Raw genomic sequence first — 20,404 nt, 5'->3', positions numbered from 1 at the left:
ATAATTATTAAAATGTGTTAAAATTGAATGAATGAAAAATTAATGAATAAAAAAATTATCACCAACCGGGATCGAACTCGCTCACGGACGTGGCTCGTGTTCAAAGGACCATTGTCTTCTTACTGAGCTAAACGGTGGCTTAGTGTTGCTGCGGTGGAATGATGATATTAAACAAGAAATAAAAACGGTAAATGCCGTTAAAACGGTAAAATGATGTTTTTAACTTAAAATTAAATGAATAACTAAATGAATGATGAAAATAATTATTAAAATGTGTTAAAATTGAATGAATGAAAAATTAATGAATAAAAAAATTATCACCAACCGGGATCGAACTCGCTCACGGACGTGGCTCGTGTTCAAAGGACCATTGTCTTCTTACTGAGCTAAACGGTGGCTTAGTGTTGCTGCGGTGGAATGATGATATTAAACAAGAAATAAAAACGGTAAATGCCGTTAAAACGGTAAAATGATGTTTTTAACTTAAAATTAAATGAATAACTAAATCAATGAATGAAAAATAAATAAATAAATAAAAAATAAAAGAGTTAAATAAATGAGTTAAGGAAAGAAATCATGAAAAAAGTTGTCAGATGTCAAAATTCGAACTTGAACGTCGCTCGTGTCTAATGCGCCATTAAGAATGAATGGGGGATTTTAAGGCACAAATTTGCTAATTATGCAAAAACGGTAAATGTTATGAACAAATAAAATACTAGCAGTCATGCCGTGAATTTTTGGAACGTGTGAAAGTTGGAATGGAGTGAATCGGTTAAAGCATGTGGGAGTAGTTAGGTGTCAAAAAAGTGGGAGGAATAAAGTAGGATAATAATAAGAAGAAGAAGAAAAATAAAGTAGAATAACAATAGTGTGAAGGCCTTCGCCTTCACACTAATTATTAAAATGTGTTAAAATTGAATGAATGAAAAATTAATGAATAAAAAAATTATGGCCAAGCGGGACTCGAACTCGCTCGCGGATGTGGCTCGTGTTCAATGGACCATTGTCTTCTTACTGAGCTAAACAGCGACTTAGTGTTGCTGCGGTGGAATGATGATATTAAACAAGAAATAAAAACGGTAAAATGATGTTTTTAACTTAAAATTAAATGAATAACTAAATGAATGAACGGAAAATAAATAAATAAAAAATAAAAGAGTTAAATAAACGAGTTAAGGAAAGAAATCGTGAAAAAAGTTGTCAGATGTCAAAATTTGAACTCACTCCTGAACGTCGCTCGTTTCTAATGCGCCATTAAGAATGAATGGGGGATTTTAAGGCACAAATTTGCTAATTATGCAAAAACGGTAAATGTTATGAACAAATAAAATACTAGCAGTCATGCCGTGAATTTTTGGAACGTGTGAAAGTTGGAATGGAGTGAATCGGTTAAAGCATGTGGGAGTAGTTAGGTGTCAAAAAAGTGGGAGGAATAAAGTAGGATAATAATAACTAGAATTGGCAATTTCTGGAGAAATTGCGTGTGAAGGCGAAGGCACTTCACACTATTGTGGGACTCGAAATGATGATTAAATGACATAAAATTGGTAAATTGATGATTAAATAAAATAAAAATGTTAAATTAATGATGATGATGAAAATAATTATTAAAGTGATGTGTTAAAATTGAATGAATGAAAAAAAAATATTGGTCAAGCCGGATTCGAACTCGCACGGGAACAGCGCTCGTGCTTCAAATTCCAGTCTCTTCTTACTGAGCTAAACAGCGGCTCAGTGTTGCTGTGGTGGAATGATGATATTAAACGAGAAATAAAAATGGTACATGCCGTTAAAACGGTAAAATGATGTTTTTAACTTAAAATTAAATGAAAAACTAAATGAATGATGAAAATAATTGTTAAAATGTGTTAAAATTGAATGAATGAAGAATTAATGAATAAAAAAATTATGGCCAACCGGGACTCGAACTCGCTCGCGGACGTGGCTCGTATTCTTAGGATCATTGTCTTCTTACTGAGCTAAACAGCGGCTTAGTGTTGCTGCGGTGGAATGGTGATATTAAACAAGAAATAAAAACGGTAAATGCCGTTAAAACGGTAAAATGATGTTTTTAACTTAAAATTAAATGAATAACTAAATGAATGAATGGAAAATAAATAAATAAAAAATAAAAGAGTTAAATAAACGAGTTAAGGAAAGAAATCATGAAAAAAGTTGTCAGATGTCAAAATTTGAACTCACTCCTGAACGTCGCTCGTGTCTAATGTGCCATTAAGAATGAATGGGGGATTTTAAGGCACAAATTTGCTAATTATGCAAAAACGGTAAATGTTATGAACAAATAAAATACTAGCAGTCATGCCGTGAATTTTTGGAACGTGTGAAAGTTGGAATGGAGTGAATCGGTTAAAGCATGTGGGAGTAGTTAGGTGTCAAAAAAGTGGGAGGAATAAATTGTTTAATAATAATAAGAAGAAAAATAAAGTAGAATAACAATAGTGTGAAGGCCTTCGCCTTCACACTAACTAGAATTGGCAATTTCTGGAGAAATTGCGTGTGAAGGCGAAGGCACTTCACACTATTGTGGGACTCGAAATGATGATTAAATGAAATAAAAATGGTAAATTAATGATGATTAAATAAAATAAAAATAATAAATTAATGATGATGAAAATAATTATTAAAATGTGTTAAAATTGAATGAATGAAAAATTAATGAATAAAAAAATTATCGCCAACCGGGATCGAACTCCCTCGCGGAAGTGGCTCGTATTCCAAACGCCATTGTATTCTTACTGAGCTAAACAGCGGCTTAGTGTTGCTGTGGTGGAATGATAATATTAAACAAGAAATCGGTAAAAACGGTAAAATGATGTTTTTAACTTAAAATTAAATGAATAACTAAATGAATGATGAAAATAATTATTAAAATGTGTTAAAATTGAATGAATGAAAAATTAATGAATAAAAAAATTATGGCCAAGCGGGACTCGAACTCGCTCGCGGACGTGGCTCGTGTTCAATGGACCATTGTCTTCTTACTGAGCTAAACAGCGACTTAGTGTTGCTGCGGTGGAATGATGATATTAAACAAGAAATAAAAACGGTAAAATGATGTTTTTAACTTAAAATTAAATGAATAACTAAATGAATGAACGGAAAATAAATAAATAAAAAATAAAAGAGTTAAATAAACGAGTTAAGGAAAGAAATCGTGAAAAAAGTTGTCAGATGTCAAAATTTGAACTCACTCCTGAACGTCGCTCGTTTCTAATGCGCCATTAAGAATGAATGGGGGATTTTAAGGCACAAATTTGCTAATTATGCAAAAACGGTAAATGTTATGAACAAATAAAATACTAGCAGTCATGCCGTGAATTTTTGGAACGTGTGAAAGTTGGAATGGAGTGAATCGGTTAAAGCATGTGGGAGTAGTTAGGTGTCAAAAAAGTGGGAGGAATAAAGTAGGATAATAACTAGAATTGGCAATTTCTGGAGAAATTGCGTGTGAAGGCGAAGGCACTTCACACTATTGTGGGACTCGAAATGATGATTAAATGACAGAAAAATGGTAAATTAATAATGATGATTAAATCAAATAAAAACGGTAAATTAATGATGATGATGAAAGTAATTATTAAAGTGATGTGTTAAAATTGAATGAATGAAAAAAAAATCATGGCCAAGCAGGATTCGAACTCGCTCGCGGACGTGGATCGTGTTTAGGGACCATTGTTTTCTCACTGAGCTAAACGGCGACTATGTGTCTTTTGTGGTGGAATGTTGCTATTAATCAAGAAATTAAAATGGTGAACGTTAAAATGGTAAAATTATGTTTTTAACTTAAAATTAAATGAATAACTAAATGAAAAATAAAAACGGTAAATTAATGATGATGATGAAAGTAATTATTAAAGTGATGTGTTAAAATTGAATGAATGAAAAAAAAATTATGGCCAAGCAGGATTCGAACTCACACGCGGACGTGGCTCGTGTTCAGGGACCATTGTTTTCTCACTGAGCTACACAGCGACTATGTGTTTTTTGTGGTGGAATGTTGCTATTAATCAAGAAATTAAAATGGTGAACGTTAAAACGGTAAAATGATGTTTTTAACTTAAAATTAAATGAATAACTAAATCAATGAATGAAAAATAAATAAATAAAAAATAAAAGAGTTAAATAAATGAGTTAAGGAAAGAAATCATGAAAAAAGTTGTCAGGTGACAAAATTCGAACTTGAACGTCGCTCGTGTCTAATGCGCCATTAAGAATGAATGGGGGATTTTAAGGCACAAATTTGCTAATTATGCAAAAACGGTAAATGTTATGAACAAATAAAATACTAGCAGTCATGCCGTGAATTTTTGGAACGTGTGAAAGTTGGAATGGAGTGAATCGGTTAAAGCATGTGGGAGTAGTTAGGTGTCAAAAAAGTGGGAGGAATAAATTGTTTAATAACTAGAATTGGCAATTTCTGGAGAAATTGCGTGTGAAGGCGAAGGCACTTCACACTATTGTGGGACTCGAAATGATGATTAAATGAAATAAAAATGGTAAATTAATGATGATTAAATAAAATAAAAAAAATAAATTAATGATGATGAAAATAATTATTAAAATGTGTTAAAATTGAATGAATGAAAAATTAATGAATAAAAAAATTATCGCCCACCGGGATCGAACGCCCTCGCGGAAGTGGCTCGTGTTCCAAACGCCATTGTATTCTTACTGAGCTAAACAGCGGCTTAGTGTTGCTGTGGTGGAATGATGATATTAAACAAGAAATCGGTAAAAACGGTAAAATGATGTTTTTAACTTAAAATTAAATGAATAACTAAATGAATGATGAAAATAATTATTAAAATGTGTTAAAATTGAATGAATGAAAAATTAATGAATAAAAAAATTATGGCCAAGCGGGACTCGAACTCGCTCGCGGACGCGGCTCGTGTTCAATGGACCATTGTCTTCTTACTGAGCTAAACAGCGACTTAGTGTTGCTGCGGTGGAATGATGATATTAAACAAGAAATAAAAACGGTAAAATGATGTTTTTAACTTAAAATTAAATGAATAACTAAATGAATGAACGGAAAATAAATAAATAAAAAATAAAAGAGTTAAATAAACGAGTTAAGGAAAGAAATCGTGAAAAAAGTTGTCAGATGTCAAAATTTGAACTCACTCCTGAACGTCGCTCGTTTCTAATGCGCCATTAAGAATGAATGGGGGATTTTAAGGCACAAATTTGCTAATTATGCAAAAACGGTAAATGTTATGAACAAATAAAATACTAGCAGTCATGCCGTGAATTTTTGGAACGTGTGAAAGTTGGAATGGAGTGAATCGGTTAAAGCATGTGGGAGTAGTTAGGTGTCAAAAAAGTGGGAGGAATAAAGTAGGATAATAATAAGAAGAAGAAGAAAAATAAAGTAGAATAACAATAGTGTGAAGGCCTTCGCCTTCACACTAATAAGAAGAAGAAAAATAAAGTAGAATAACAATAGTGTGAAGGCCTTCGCCTTCACACTAACTAGAATTGGCAATTTCTGGAGAAATTGCGTGTGAAGGCGAAGGCACTTCACACTATTGTGGGACTCGAAATGATGATTAAATGACAGAAAAATGGTAAATTAATAATGATGATTAAATCAAATAAAAACGGTAAATTAATGATGATGATGAAAGTAATTATTAAAGTGATGTGTTAAAATTGAATGAATGAAAAAAAAATCATGGCCAAGCAGGATTCGAACTCACTCGCGGACGTGGATCGCGTTTAGGGACCATTGTTTTCTCACTGAGCTAAACAGCGACTATATGTCTTTTGTGGTGGAATGTTGCTATTAATCAAGAAATTAAAATGGTGAACGTTAAAATGGTAAAATTATGTTTTTAACTTAAAATTAAATGAATAACTAAATGAAAAATAAAAACGGTAAATTAATGATGATGATGAAAGTAATTATTAAAGTGATGTGTTAAAATTGAATGAATGAAAAAAAATTTATGGCCAAGCAGGATTCGAAATCGCTCGCGGACGTGGCTCGTGTTCAGGGACCATTGTTTTCTCACTGAGCTACACAGCGACTATGTTTTTTGTGGTGGAATGTTGCTATTAATCAAGAAATTAAAATGGTGAACGTTAAAACGGTAAAATGATGTTTTTAACTTAAAATTAAATGAATAACTAAATCAATGAATGAAAAATAAATAAATAAAAAATAAAAGAGTTAAATAAATGAGTTAAGGAAAGAAATCATGAAAAAAGTTGTCAGGTGACAAAATTCGAACTTGAACGTCGCTCGTGTCTAATGCGCCATTAAGAATGAATGGGGGATTTTAAGGCACAAATTTGCTAATTATGTAAAAACGGTAAATGTTATGAACAAATAAAATACTAGCAGTCATGCCGTGAATTTTTGGAACGTGTGAAAGTTGGAATGGAGTGAATCGGTTAAAGCATGTGGGAGTAGTTAGGTGTCAAAAAAGTGGGAGGAATAAAGTAGGATAATAATAAGAAGAAGAAAAATAAAGTAGAATAACAATAGTGTGAAGGCCTTCGCCTTCACACTAACTAGAAAATGCAATTTCTGGAGAAATTGCGTGTGAAGGCGAAGAAGCTGAAAATATCTTGGGGAATGCTTTTTGCATTAAGTGCAAAAAATGATAATTATATTTAAAGATTTGGGGAATGCTACAGAAATATGTTGAAAGTTGGAACAGGTTTAATTTGCCAAATAATGAAGGAATTAGAAGGAAAAAGCAAATTTCATATGATTTGACATGAATTTCAAAGTTATAAATTTCAAATTATTAAGTGAGAAGTTGTAGAGTAGGTAGGCATAAGATGCATGAGCTAAATGTTGAAATGGGTTGAATTGGTGGCAAAATTAATAAATTAGAAAGGAAAAACGCTGTCAAATGAATGATGTATACATGAAGTGGGATTGAGCGTAACCTGTTGAAGTTGGAACAATACAAATAGGTTACAAAAATTGGAAACTCCAGGTGAATATGTACATTGAGAGACAGCTTCTTCCCCTAGGCTGTTGCTCTGATGAACTCACACCACTCTTAAGAGTCTCAGAGTCATTGCTGTGCAATAACATCCTGCTGTCCACACCTTTTTTGAATTGTCTACACTGTTTGTAGTCTGTGTCCTCTCTGCATCCATTGCAGCCTGGTCATCACGGAAGAGGGACCCTCCCATCTGTCTTCTCTTCTGAAGGTTTCTCATTTCCCCTAGTTGGAGTTTTGAGTTTTTCCTTGCCCTCCTGGGAGTTTAAGATCAGGGGATGTTTGAGAATATTTGTCATTTTTCAAATTTCCTGAGTGTTGTTACTCACCTAAATGTTGAACAGAGACTGTGATGTACCGGAGTCAAATTCCTTTTTTGGCACGCTTAAACATGGCGATTAAAAACTCTTGAATTTTAGAAAAAACAGTATGCAAGAAAACCACTAAGCGAGTAAAAACAGTACATACGCAACAAATATTAGTCAACAAGAAAAAAACAGTCAAAAAGATAGCTAGTAAGAATCAAGTCTGAATCTGTTCTTATTCGGCATAACATCTGCATGACCGTGGGACGGTGGGAAACGTAATTTCGATCTCTTTGTGTGTCTTAACGTGAAGAAATTGACAATAAAGCGGACTTTGACTTTTTTTGACTTTGACAACATAACATCCACCAGGTGTCAATGCTGAGCGACAGTTATTAGGCATAAGATGAACAGTTTAAAGATAGAACATGTAGAAAAAGACATTCCTGTCCACAAAGCCCAGTGGAAAATAAGGATGCTGAGGACAAAGATACTGCTGCTTTGAGGTTGGGGATGTCTGAATAATATGCAGCAAAATCAAAAACAACACCAAAAATAATTCCTCAATCCACATTAAAAGTAAAATAACATTGAGTTTCTTTAAAAGTTGACAGAATTACATTGCATGTCCAATGAAAAAATATGCATATCTCTTCAAACTTGTTATAAATGTAAGGCTGTGTGTGCAATTGTAACAGACATAAATAATGAAGCCAGCTCATCCGCTGTGCAACATATTTATTTTCTGCGCCCTCTACTGGCAAAAATACATATTGCATTTAGACGTATGGGTTTCTTCCTCTAAATGTAAAATACCATATACTATACATTAAAATCATGTACTATACATTAATACCATTAACTACATATTAAACAAAACTATAGCGACGGTATTTGCTATTAACAAAATCGTAAACTGGGTCACCTAAATCGGCAGATGAGGCTGCTGGTAATGATTTTTCAACATCCACCAGGTGCTGAGCGACACAATCAACAGATAGGGAATGTACTGCTTATCATCCAACATATAGAACATTTAGCAAAGTTTAGTAAAGACCTAGTTACTTTTTTCAGGTTTTTGTTTTAGCTTATGTGTTTATCAAGACAACCCATGAAAGGAAAACTAAATATGTCCGAAGAAGTTGTATTTTGCTGTAGGAATAGTTAATAATAATTTATCATAATTAAAAAAAAATATTTGGAAAAGTATGGGAGGAAAAAAAATTAAAGCATCTAATTGAATTGATACAACTAATACATTTAATATAATGACGCAACACAATTTATACACAGACAACTAAATATAACTAAATGGTGAAATCTATTATTATAAATCAGATTAAATTAATTCAATTAAATAAAAAAATAAACAATGACTATTTTGTGCATTTAACTTTAAACTTTAATAATCAAACACAACAACAAACAAGTAACAAGAATAGAACAAAAAATAAAACAAAATTACCATTTAAACCCCTCTGGGGGGAAATTCGCTCCATCGGGGAATCTTAGGTTCCACTGAACCAGTGGAACCGTTTTAATATTACTGGCCCCATCGACAAGGTCAACTTGATCCCCTTTGATTTTAAAAGCTATGACATGAAAAGCCTCTTGGTCCAGTTCCTGCGTGAAGAAATTTCATGACAATTAGACGGATAGAAACCTAAAACAATTTGATTAATTTCATGACCATAATCACAACCACAATGATTTTACAGGCAAGGAAGCAAGTGAAATTGTATGTCTTCCAGATAGGGCTGTATCTGCAACAAAATCTGATCAAGTTGGTGATCCAGATTTGGAAAATACTCCTAAAGCATGAATCTGACTTCAGCCTTGATGATGATGAGCCACTGATAGCAGTTTATCTCAAGTAAATACCAGTATTGATTCAATTTAGAATACCTTTGTTTATACATGGGAAAAAAGTGCTTGCTTTAGGTACCTTAATGACCGTACTTTCTGTGGAGTGGAGCTCCACACCACCACGACACACTGACATCATGTGTGTCAAAGTAAGCCGCTGTCCAACTTTGACGCAGAAGAAGTTCGCTTCGCGCCATCTGACGACTTTTATCTCACTTTGGTCCTATAATGAAAATGTCAAATTAGTACTAGCTGTTGAAATGTAGATCTAGACTACAATTACTAAAGCAACATGATGCCTTAAGGGACCTTACTCAGGTGAAATGAGTGTGGTAAATTTAGACACATACGTGTACACACACACACACACACACACACACACACACACACACACACACACACACACACACACACACACACACGCGTAGTGTGAGAGAGAGAGAACAATCAGTTTACTTTTTTTAAATAGAAAATGCCCAATGGCACCGGCATCCCTCTTGTATACACCATTCTGATGGGGAGAATCTAAAAAAGAAAGACTGATTAAACTTCAATACTTCATGAAGGAGAGGGAACTAAAAGAGAAGGATTGATCTTACAGCAGAGACAGTGCCATCGGTTGTGAAAAGGACACCCGCCTCATGGCAAATGTCCTTCAATGGCCGGCTAATACTGGTAGGGTACAAGAGGGCCGTCCCCTTCTCCTCCAACTCCGGGGTCACCTCCATCCCCCCAGCAATGTAAATGGAGGTGTTTGTCCGGGAGAGGAGGACCCCTTCCTCTCGCCCCCGGCCAAAATTAATAAAACGGAAAGTACCTCCGACATATGAAAGTTACAGTTAAAGAGAAGCTGGTCAAACCTATACAAGGACTTTTTCAATCTCTCTATCACACATGATTTTAATCAAATTCTACTAAAATTAAACACTGGAAGAGGATTTGTAATAGAAACTAGATATGTAGTAACCTGCTCCGCGCAACACAACGTAAGGCTGCAGCCAAAGACGTTCCTGTCGTCGACGACGACGGTCCTTTTCCTCCACGTACTTTGCTGTGGTCCTTGCAGACATTTTCACACTGCAATCACAACACTAGTTCAACGATGTTTGGCTGATAATAGTGCAAGCTATTTGTTGAAGTTGTTGAATATAGGTTATCCCATATTTTAGCAATAGTATATTTTGTTGTGTTAGATCAGAGGTGTCAAACTCATTTCACATTGTGGGCCACACACGGCCTCGGTAGACGTTTGCTTTCGCGCCTTTTCCGACAGTACAAAACTTTGTTGCCTGGAGAGTGGGGGTGGTTTCATCTGCTGTAGTGCCACGTGTACTGACCGCCATTAAACAAAGTGAAAGCAGCACTCTGGACATAGATCAGGACATTGACCCAGACAATAATTTCTTTTCCACCACAAACAACACATGTTATTATTACAGCAATGATCAGTACAACAAGGACATCTTAACAAAAGATAAACTATCTATTATTCATTTCAATAGCCGGAGTCTATATAGAAATTTTAGTAGCATTCGGGATTACTTAAACACATTCAAACAACCATTTAATATAATTACTATTTCTGAGACCTGGATTACGACTGAGAAGGGAATGCACTTTGAGATGGAAGGCTATGAATTCTTACATAATAACAGACAAAGTAAAGGTGGTGGTGGTGTTGCAATTTATGTTGATTTGAATATGAAATTCAAGATTGTAGAGGCTATGACACAGGTGGTGGACAATCTTCTTGAATGTCTCACGATACAGATTTGTGTTGAAAAGAAAAAAGACATTATTATAAGCTGCGTCTATAGAGCTCCTGGTTCTAGCATTGAGACATTCACAGAATGGATAGAAAGTGTGATTGTACAAAAAGGCAACAAAAATATTTTTATTTGCGGGGATTATAATATCGATCTATTAAATCCAAACAAGCATCAAAATATTGCTAATTTTTTTAATTTAATGCATAGCATGAGTCTCTTTCCTACAATCACTAGACCTACTAGAGTAACATCACAGAGTGCTACTCTGATAGATAACATATTCACCAATATAATAGAAAACAGGACAACAAGCGGGATATTAATTACTGATATTACTGACCACCTTCCAGTGTTCACAGTGTATGATAATAATTTCAAATCTGAAAGTGGGGTGTATAAGCAACAAAGAAGAATTAGGACAGATGAGACAATTGGTACTCTAAAACATGAATTAATGGAACAGAACTGGGATGCAATATATAAAGAAAAAGATGTAAATAATGCTTACCATAAATTGATGACTACATTCACTTTATTATATAATAAGCATTGTCCAATCAAGGAATATAATAAAAAAACTAAATATAAGAACAGTCCATGGTTGACAAAAGGATTAGTAAATGCCTGTAAAAAGAAAAATTTACTCTTTTGGAATTTCATAAAACAGAGAACAAAGTGCGCTGAAAATAAATATAAGAGATATAAGAATAAATTAACTAATATTATAAGATTAAGTAAGAAAGAATATTATAAAAATAAATTAGAGGATAATAAAAATAATATCAAGGGGATATGGACTCTCCTAAATCACATTATTAGAGACGGTAGCGAACAACACAAATTACCTAAATATTTTGTTATAAATGATACTAAAAATTATAATATGGAAGAAGTGGCAAACAGTTTTAATCAGTTCTTTGTAAATGTTGGGCCTCAAATAGCAAAAAACATACCGATTCCAGCGCCAGATGCAGGCAACAGAGATAAATTAATAGAAAGGAATCCTTACTCAATGTTTTTGAAGGCAGTTGATGAAAATGAAATTATTAACACTGTAAAACAATGCAAAAATAAAACATCTACTGACTGCAATGGGATTGATATGATGTTAGTTAAGCAAGTCATTGAGGGGATTTCAAAGCCACTTGTGTACATCTGTAACTTGTCATTTTTAACTGGTACATTCCCAAAGAAGATGCTATCTGTTTTGCTTAATTTTCTTTTTGTTTTGGATGTTCGAAATAAAGATAAAGATATAAAGAAGATATAAAGCTGTACTACAAATTACGTTGCTCACATGATAATTTAGGTACATCGTCGTAACTTACCTCTTTCGTCGTTGCGGTCGTCGAGTGACTACTGTTACTGGTTCGCCACATAAGTTGCGTGTTATCTGATGCAGCCGAATGGAAGGCTCCCGTTTGAGTTTTTTTACCAAGCCCCGTTTTGTAGTCGTCACTTTACTTCCTGCCACGTCACGATGAGTGAGTCATTAGAGTGAGGTCCCGGACGCCCTCTAGAGTAGGACCGTGGAACGTTTAATGTTCTTCTGCTTTTTCTTCCTTGGGGTTGAACGGCAGCTTGCATCCTAATAGTTGAATTGCTGCCCGTACTGGTTGTACACATCATTACACTAAATCTACAACTCTTCACCAGATCTGTACTGTACTTTTGAAAAACTCAAAGAACCAGCACTTTCCCCTCCCACTTGACCCTACTTCCAGAATGTTTTTCGCAGATCTTTCCTCAAGCCCTTCTTTCTGCAGCTTCTTCACCAACTCAATCAGAGCATGTCGCACCTTCTCCTCCTCCTGACACTCAGAGCACAGTCCATCCTTCCTATGCCCACCTCTGCATTGAGACTAACACTTTTTATGATATGCTCTCACACTCCTCTGGAATATGGAAACGTGCATGTCTTTCTATTTAAGGTGAGATGTAAGTGTATGGACAAGCACTTGATTGGAACTTGGTCACTAATTAATGTCAACAAATGATGATATAAGGGCATGAAGCTTTACAAATGTTTATTTATTCTTTCCTGTAGTCCCAAGGTCACAGTGCCAATAATATATATATAATATAGTCATCATGCGACATTGAAGCGATGTCTAGATGTGTCTCTGGCCTTGGTCCTGATTCAAGCTGATCTGGAGGTTAGACCACACCCCTGCACAGACAGACACACACACACACACACACACACACACACACACACACACACACACACACACGACAAAAACACACACGCACACGAAGAGACACATTCTTATATGCACCCACTCACTGCCTGCAGCAAGCATCTTATATGCAATACTAGAATTGGCAATTTCTGGAGAAATTGCGTGTGAAGGCGAAGGCACTTCACACTATTGTGGGACTCGAAATGATGATTAAATGACATAAAATTGGTAAATTGATGATTAAATAAAATAAAAATGTTAAATTAATGATGATGATGAAAATAATTATTAAAGTGATGTGTTAAAATTGAATGAATGAAAAAAAAATATTGGTCAAGCCGGATTCGAACTCGCACGGGAACAGCGCTCGTGCTTCAAATTCCAGTCTCTTCTTACTGAGCTAAACAGCGGCTTAGTGTTGCTGTGGTGGAATGATGATATTAAACGAGAAATAAAAATGGTACATGCCGTTAAAACGGTAAAATGATGTTTTTAACTTAAAATTAAATGAAAAACTAAATGAATGATGAAAATAATTGTTAAAATGTGTTAAAATTGAATGAATGAAGAATTAATGAATAAAAAAATTATGGCCAACCGGGACTCGAACTCGCTCGCGGACGTGGCTCGTGTTCTTAGGATCATTGTCTTCTTACTGAGCTAAACAGCGGCTTAGTGTTGCTGCGGTGGAATGGTGATATTAAACAAGAAATAAAAACGGTAAATGCCGTTAAAACGGTAAAATGATGTTTTTAACTTAAATTAAATGAATAACTAAATGAATGAATGGAAAATAAATAAATAAAAAATAAAAGAGTTAAATAAACGAGTTAAGGAAAGAAATCATGAAAAAAGTTGTCAGATGTCAAAATTTGAACTCACTCCTGAACGTCGCTCGTGTCTAATGTGCCATTAAGAATGAATGGGGGATTTTAAGGCACAAATTTGCTAATTATGCAAAAACGGTAAATGTTATGAACAAATAAAATACTAGCAATTATGCCGTGAATTTTTGGAACGTGTGAAAGTTGGAATGGGGTGAATCGGTTAAAGCATGTGGGAGTAGTTAGGTGTCAAAAAAGTGGGAGGAATAAATTGTTTAATAATAATAAGAAGAAGAAAAATAAAGTAGAACTAGAATTGGCAATTTCTGGAGAAATTGCGTGTGAAGGCGAAGGCACTTCACACTATTGTGGGACTCGAAATGATGATTAAATGAAATAAAAATGGTAAATTAATGATGATTAAATAAAATAAAAATAATAAATTAATGATGATGATGAAAATAATTATTAAAGTGATGTGTTAAAATTGAATGAATGAAAAATTAATGAATAAAAAATTATCGCCAAACGGGATCGAACTCCCTCGCGGAAGTGGCTCGTGTTCCAAACGCCATTGTATTCTTACTGAGCTAAACAGCGGCTTAGTGTTGCTGTGGTGGAATGATGATATTAAACAAGAAATCGGTAAAAACGGTAAAATGATGTTTTTAACTTAAAATTAAATGAATAACTAAATGAATGATGAAAATAATTATTAAAATGTGTTAAAATTGAATGAATGAAAAATTAATGAATAAAAAAATTATGGCCAAGCGGGACTCGAACTCGCTCGCGGACGTGGCTCGTGTTCAATGGACCATTGTCTTCTTACTGAGCTAAACAGCGACTTACTGTTGCTGCGGTGGAAATATGATATTAAACAAGAAATAAAAACGGTAAAATGATGTTTTTAACTTAAAATTAAATGAATAACTAAATGAATGAACGGAAAATAAATAAATAAAAAATAAAAGAGTTAAATAAACGAGTTAAGGAAAGAAATCGTGAAAAAAGTTGTCAGATGTCAAAATTTGAACTCACTCCTGAACGTCGCTCGTGTCTAATGCGCCATTAAGAATGAATGGGGGATTTTAAGGCACAAATTTGCTAATTATGCAAAAACGGTAAATGTTATGAACAAATAAAATACTAGCAGTCATGCCGTGAATTTTTGGAACGTGTGAAAGTTGGAATGGAGTGAATCGGTTAAAGCATGTGGGAGTAGTTAGGTGTCAAAAAAGTGGGAGGAATAAAGTAGGATAATAATAACTAGAATTGGCAATTTCTGGAGAAATTGCGTGTGAAGGCGAAGGCACTTCACACTATTGTGGGACTCGAAATGATGATTAAATGACATAAAATTGGTAAATTGATGATTAAATAAAATAAAAATGTTAAATTAATGATGATGATGAAAATAATTATTAAAGTGATGTGTTAAAATTGAATGAATGAAAAAAAAATATTGGTCAAGCCGGATTCGAACTCGCACGGGAACAGCGCTCGTGCTTCAAATTCCAGTCTCTTCTTACTGAGCTAAACAGCGGCTCAGTGTTGCTGTGGTGGAATGATGATATTAAACGAGAAATAAAAATGGTACATGCCGTTAAAACGGTAAAATGATGTTTTTAACAAAATTAAATGAAAAACTAAATGAATGATGAAAATAATTGTTAAAATGTGTTAAAATTGAATGAATGAAGAATTAATGAATAAAAAAATTATGGCCAACCGGGACTCGAACTCGCTCGCGGACGTGGCTCGTGTTCTTAGGATCATTGTCTTCTTACTGAGCTAAACAGCGGCTTAGTGTTGCTGCGGTGGAATGGTGATATTAAACAAGAAATAAAACGGTAAATGCCGTTAAAACGGTAAAATGATGTTTTTAACTTAAAATTAAATGAATAACTAAATGAATGAATGGAAAATAAATAAATAAAAAATAAAAGAGTTAAATAAACGAGTTAAGGAAAGAAATCATGAAAAAAGTTGTCAGATGTCAAAATTTGAACTCACTCCTGAACGTCGCTCGTGTCTAATGTGCCATTAAGAATGAATGGGGGATTTTAAGGCACAAATTTGCTAATTATGCAAAAACGGTAAATGTTATGAACAAATAAAATACTAGCAGTCATGCCGTGAATTTTTGGAACGTGTGAAAGTTGGAATGGAGTGAATCGGTTAAAGCATGTGGGAGTAGTTAGGTGTCAAAAAAGTGGGAGGAATAAATTGTTTAATAATAATAAGAAGAAAAATAAAGTAGAATAACAATAGTGTGAAGGCCTTCGCCTTCACACTAACTAGAATTGGCAATTTCTGGAGAAATTGCGTGTGAAGGCGAAGGCACTTCACACTATTGTGGGACTCGAAATGATGATTAAATGACATAAAATTGGTAAATTGATGATTAAATAAAATAAAAATGTTAAATTAATGATGATGATGAAAATAATTATTAAAATGTGTTAAAATTGAATGAATGAAAAATTAATGAATAAAAAAATTATGGCCAAGCAGGATTCGAACGCCCTCGTGGAAGTAGCTTAAGTTCAGAGCGCCATTGTCTTCTTACTGAGCTAAACACCGATTTAATGCTAATAACTAATGAAAAATAAAAACGGTAAATTAATGATGATGATGAAAGTAATTATTAAAGTGATGTGTTAAAATTGAATGAATGAAAAAAAAATTATGGCCAAGCAGGATTCGAACTCGCTCGCGTACGTGGCTCGTGTTTAGGGACCATTGTTTTCTCACTGAGCTAAACAGCGACTGTGTTTGTTGTGGTGGAATGTTGCTATTAATCAAGAAATTAAAATGGTGAACGTTAAAACGGTAAAATGATGTTTTTAACTTAAAATTAAATGAATAACTAAATCAATGAATGAAAAATAAATAAATAAAAAATAAAAGAGTTAAATAAATGAGTTAAGGAAAGAAATCATGAAAAAAGTTGTCAGATGTCAAAATTTGAACTCACTCCTGAACGTCGCTCGTGTCTAATGCGCCATTAAGAATGAATGGGGGATTTTAAGGCACAAATTTGCTAATTATGCAAAAACGGTAAATGTTATGAACAAATAAAATACTAGCAGTCATGCCGTGAATTTTTGGAACGTGTGAAAGTTGGAATGGAGTGAATCGGTTAAAGCATGTGGGAATAGTTAGGTGTCAAAAAAGTGGGAGGAATAAATTGTTTAATAATAATAAGAAGAAAAATAAAGTAGAATAACAATAGTGTGAAGGCCTTCGCCTTCACACTAACTAGAATTGGCAATTTCTGGAGAAATTGCGTGTGAAGGCGAAGGCACTTCACACTATTGTGGGACTCGAAATGATGATTAAATGACATAAAATTGGTAAATTGATGATTAAATAAAATAAAAATGTTAAATTAATGATGATGATGAAAATAATTATTAAAATGTGTTAAAATTGAATGAATGAAAAATTAATGAATAAAAAAATTATGGCCAAGCGGGATTCGAACGCCCTCGTGGAAGTAGCTCGTGTTCAGAGCGCCATTGTCTTCTTACTGAGCTAAACACCGATTTAATGCTATTCTGGTGGACTGATGCTATTAAACGAGAAATAAAAATGGTACATGCCGTTAAAACGGTAAAATGATGTTTTTAACTTAAAATTAAATGAAAAACTAAATGAATGATGAAAATAATTATTAAAATGTGTTAAAATTGAATGAATGAAAAATTAATGAATAAAAAAGTTATGGCCAACCGGGACTCGAACTCGCTCGCGGACGTGGCTCGTGTTCTTAGGATCATTGTCTTCTTACTGAGCTAAACAGCGGCTTAGTGTTGCTGTGGTGGAATGATGATATTAAACAAGAAATAAAAACGGTAAATGCCGTTAAAACGGTAAAATGATGTTTTTAACTTAAAATTAAATGAATAACTAAATGAATGAATGGAAAATAAATAAATAAAAAATAAAAGAGTTAAATAAACGAGTTAAGGAAAGAAATCATGAAAAAAGTTGTCAGATGTCAAAATTTGAACTCACTCCTGAACGTCACTCTTGTCTAATGCGCCATTAAGAATGAATGGGGGATTTTAAGGCACAAATTTGCTAATTATGCAAAAACGGTAAATGTTATGAACAAATGAAATACTAGCAGTCATGCCGTGAATTTTTGGAACGTGTGAAAGTTGGAATGGAGTGAATCGGTAAAAGCATGTGGGAGTAGTTAGGTGTCAAAAAAGTGGGAGGAATAAATTGTTTAATAATAATAACTAGAATTGGCAATTTCTGGAGAAATTGCGTGTGAAGGCGAAGGCACTTCACACTATTGTGGGACTCGAAATGATGATTAAATGACATAAAATTGGTAAATTGATGATTAAATAAAATAAAAATGTTAAATTAATGATGATGATGAAAATAATTATTAAAGTGATGTGTTAAAATTGAATGAATGAAAAAAAAATATTGGTCAAGCCGGATTCGAACTCGCACGGGAACAGCGCTCGTGCTCCAAATTCCAGTCTCTTCTTACTGAGCTAAACAGCGGCTTAGTGTTGCTGTGGTGGAATGATGATATTAAACAAGAAATAAAAATGGTACATGCCGTTAAAACGGTAAAATGATGTTTTTAACTTAAAATTAAATGAAAAACTAAATGAATGATGAAAATAATTGTTAAAATGTGTTAAAATTGAATGAATGAAGAATTAATGAATAAAAAAATTATGGCCAACCGGGACTCGAACTCGCGGACGTGGCTCGTGTTCTTAGGATCATTGTCTTCTTACTGAGCTAAACAGCGGCTTAGTGTTGCTGCGGTGGAATGATGATATTAAACAAGAAATAAAAACGGTAAATGCCGTTAAAACGGTAAAATGATGTTTTTAACTTAAAATTAAATGAATAACTAAATCAATGAATGAAAAATAAATAAATAAAAAATAAAAGAGTTAAATAAACGAGTTAAGGAAAGAAATCATGAAAAAAGTTGTCAGATGTCAAAATTTGAACTCACTCCTGAACGTCGCTCGTGTCTAATGTGCCATTAAGAATGAATGGGGGATTTTAAGGCACAAATTTGCTAATTATGCAAAAACGGTAAATGTTATGAACAAATAAAATACTAGCAGTCATGCCGTGAATTTTTGGAACGTGTGAAAGTTGGAATGGAGTGAATCGGTTAAAGCATGTGGGAGTAGTTAGGTGTCAAAAAAGTGGGAGGAATAAATTGTTTAATAATAATAAGAAGAAAAATAAAGTAGAATAACAATAGTGTGAAGGCCTTCGCCTTCACACTAACTAGAATTGGCAATTTCTGGAGAAATTGCGTGTGAAGGCGAAGGCACTTCACACTATTGTGGGACTCGAAATGATGATTAAATGAAATAAAAATGGTAAATTAATGATGATTAAATAAAATAAAAATAATAAATTAATGATGATGAAAATAATTATTAAAATGTGTTAAAATTGAATGAATGAAAAATTAATGAATAAAAAAATTATCGCCCACCGGGATCGAACTCCCTCGCGGAAGTGGCTCGTGTTCCAAACGCCATTGTATTCTTACTGAGCTAAACAGCGGCTTAGTGTTGCTGTGGTGGAATGATGATATTAAACAAAAAATCGGTAAAAACGGTAAAATGATGTTTTTAACTTAAAATTAAATGAATAACTAAATGAATGATGAAAATAATTATTAAAATGTGTTAAAATTGAATGAATGAAAAATTAATGAATAAAAAAATTATGGCCAAGCGGGACTCGAACTCGCTCGCGGACGCGGCTCGTGTTCAATGGACCATTGTCTTCTTACTGAGCTAAACAGCGACTTAGTGTTACTACGGTGGAATGATGATATTAAACAAGAAATAAAAACGGTAAAATGATGTTTTTAACTTAAAATTAAATGAATAACTAAATGAATGAACGGAAAATAAATAAATAAAAAATAAAAGAGTTAAATAAACGAGTTAAGGAAAGAAATCGTGAAAAAAGTTGTCAGATGTCAAAATTTGAACTCACTCCTGAACGTCGCTCGTGTCTAATGCGCCATTAAGAATGAATGGGGGATTTTAAGGCACAAATTTGCTAATTATGCAAAAACGGTAAATGTTATGAACAAAGGAAATACTAGCAGTCATGCCGTGAATTTTTGGAACGTGTGAAAGTTGGAATGGGGTGAATCGGTTAAAGCATGTGGGAGTAGTTAAGTGTCAAAAAAGTGGGAGGAATAAAGTAGGATAATAATAAGAAGAAAAATAAAGTAGAATAACAATAGTGTGAAGGCCTTCGCCTTCACACTAACTAGAATTGGCAATTTCTGGAGAAATTGCGTGTGAAGGCGAAGGCACTTCACACTATTGTGGGACTCAAAATGATGATTAAATGACATACAAATGGTAAATTGATGATTAAATAAAATAAAAATGGCACGGCATTGATGATGATGATGAAAATAATTATTAAAATGTGTTAAAATTGAATGAA

At 33.7% G+C, this 20,404-nt stretch overlaps 1 protein-coding gene and 1 long non-coding RNA gene across 2 annotated transcripts; one reads left to right on the top strand and one right to left on the bottom strand.

Moving 5' to 3' along the window:
- Window positions 1-8,210: 8,210 nt before the first annotated feature.
- LOC147061339 (uncharacterized) lies at window positions 8,211-13,483 on the bottom strand. The gene is made up of 5 exons (XR_015065491.1): window positions 12,252-13,483; window positions 9,754-10,231; window positions 9,611-9,679; window positions 9,234-9,377; window positions 8,211-8,911 (listed from the first exon to the last, which is right to left on the bottom strand). It is a non-coding gene; the product is annotated as an uncharacterized LOC147061339 (long non-coding RNA).
- Window positions 10,415-18,403, top strand: LOC147061338 (uncharacterized; the record flags this gene model as incomplete). Its single annotated transcript, XM_085905842.1, has 1 exon — window positions 10,415-18,403. A coding segment is annotated over one exon (1,779 nt), but the record flags the coding sequence as incomplete, so codon positions are not given.
- Window positions 18,404-20,404: the final 2,001 nt, after the last annotated feature.

This window comes from Syngnathus leptorhynchus, chromosome 2, assembly GCF_054491065.1.
Source record: "Syngnathus leptorhynchus isolate UIUO chromosome 2, UIUO_Slep, whole genome shotgun sequence".
NCBI classification, from domain to species: Eukaryota; Metazoa; Chordata; class Actinopteri; order Syngnathiformes; family Syngnathidae; genus Syngnathus; species Syngnathus leptorhynchus.
Note: the sequence above shows the minus strand (reverse complement) of the source record. Positions and strands in the feature narration are given on the sequence as shown.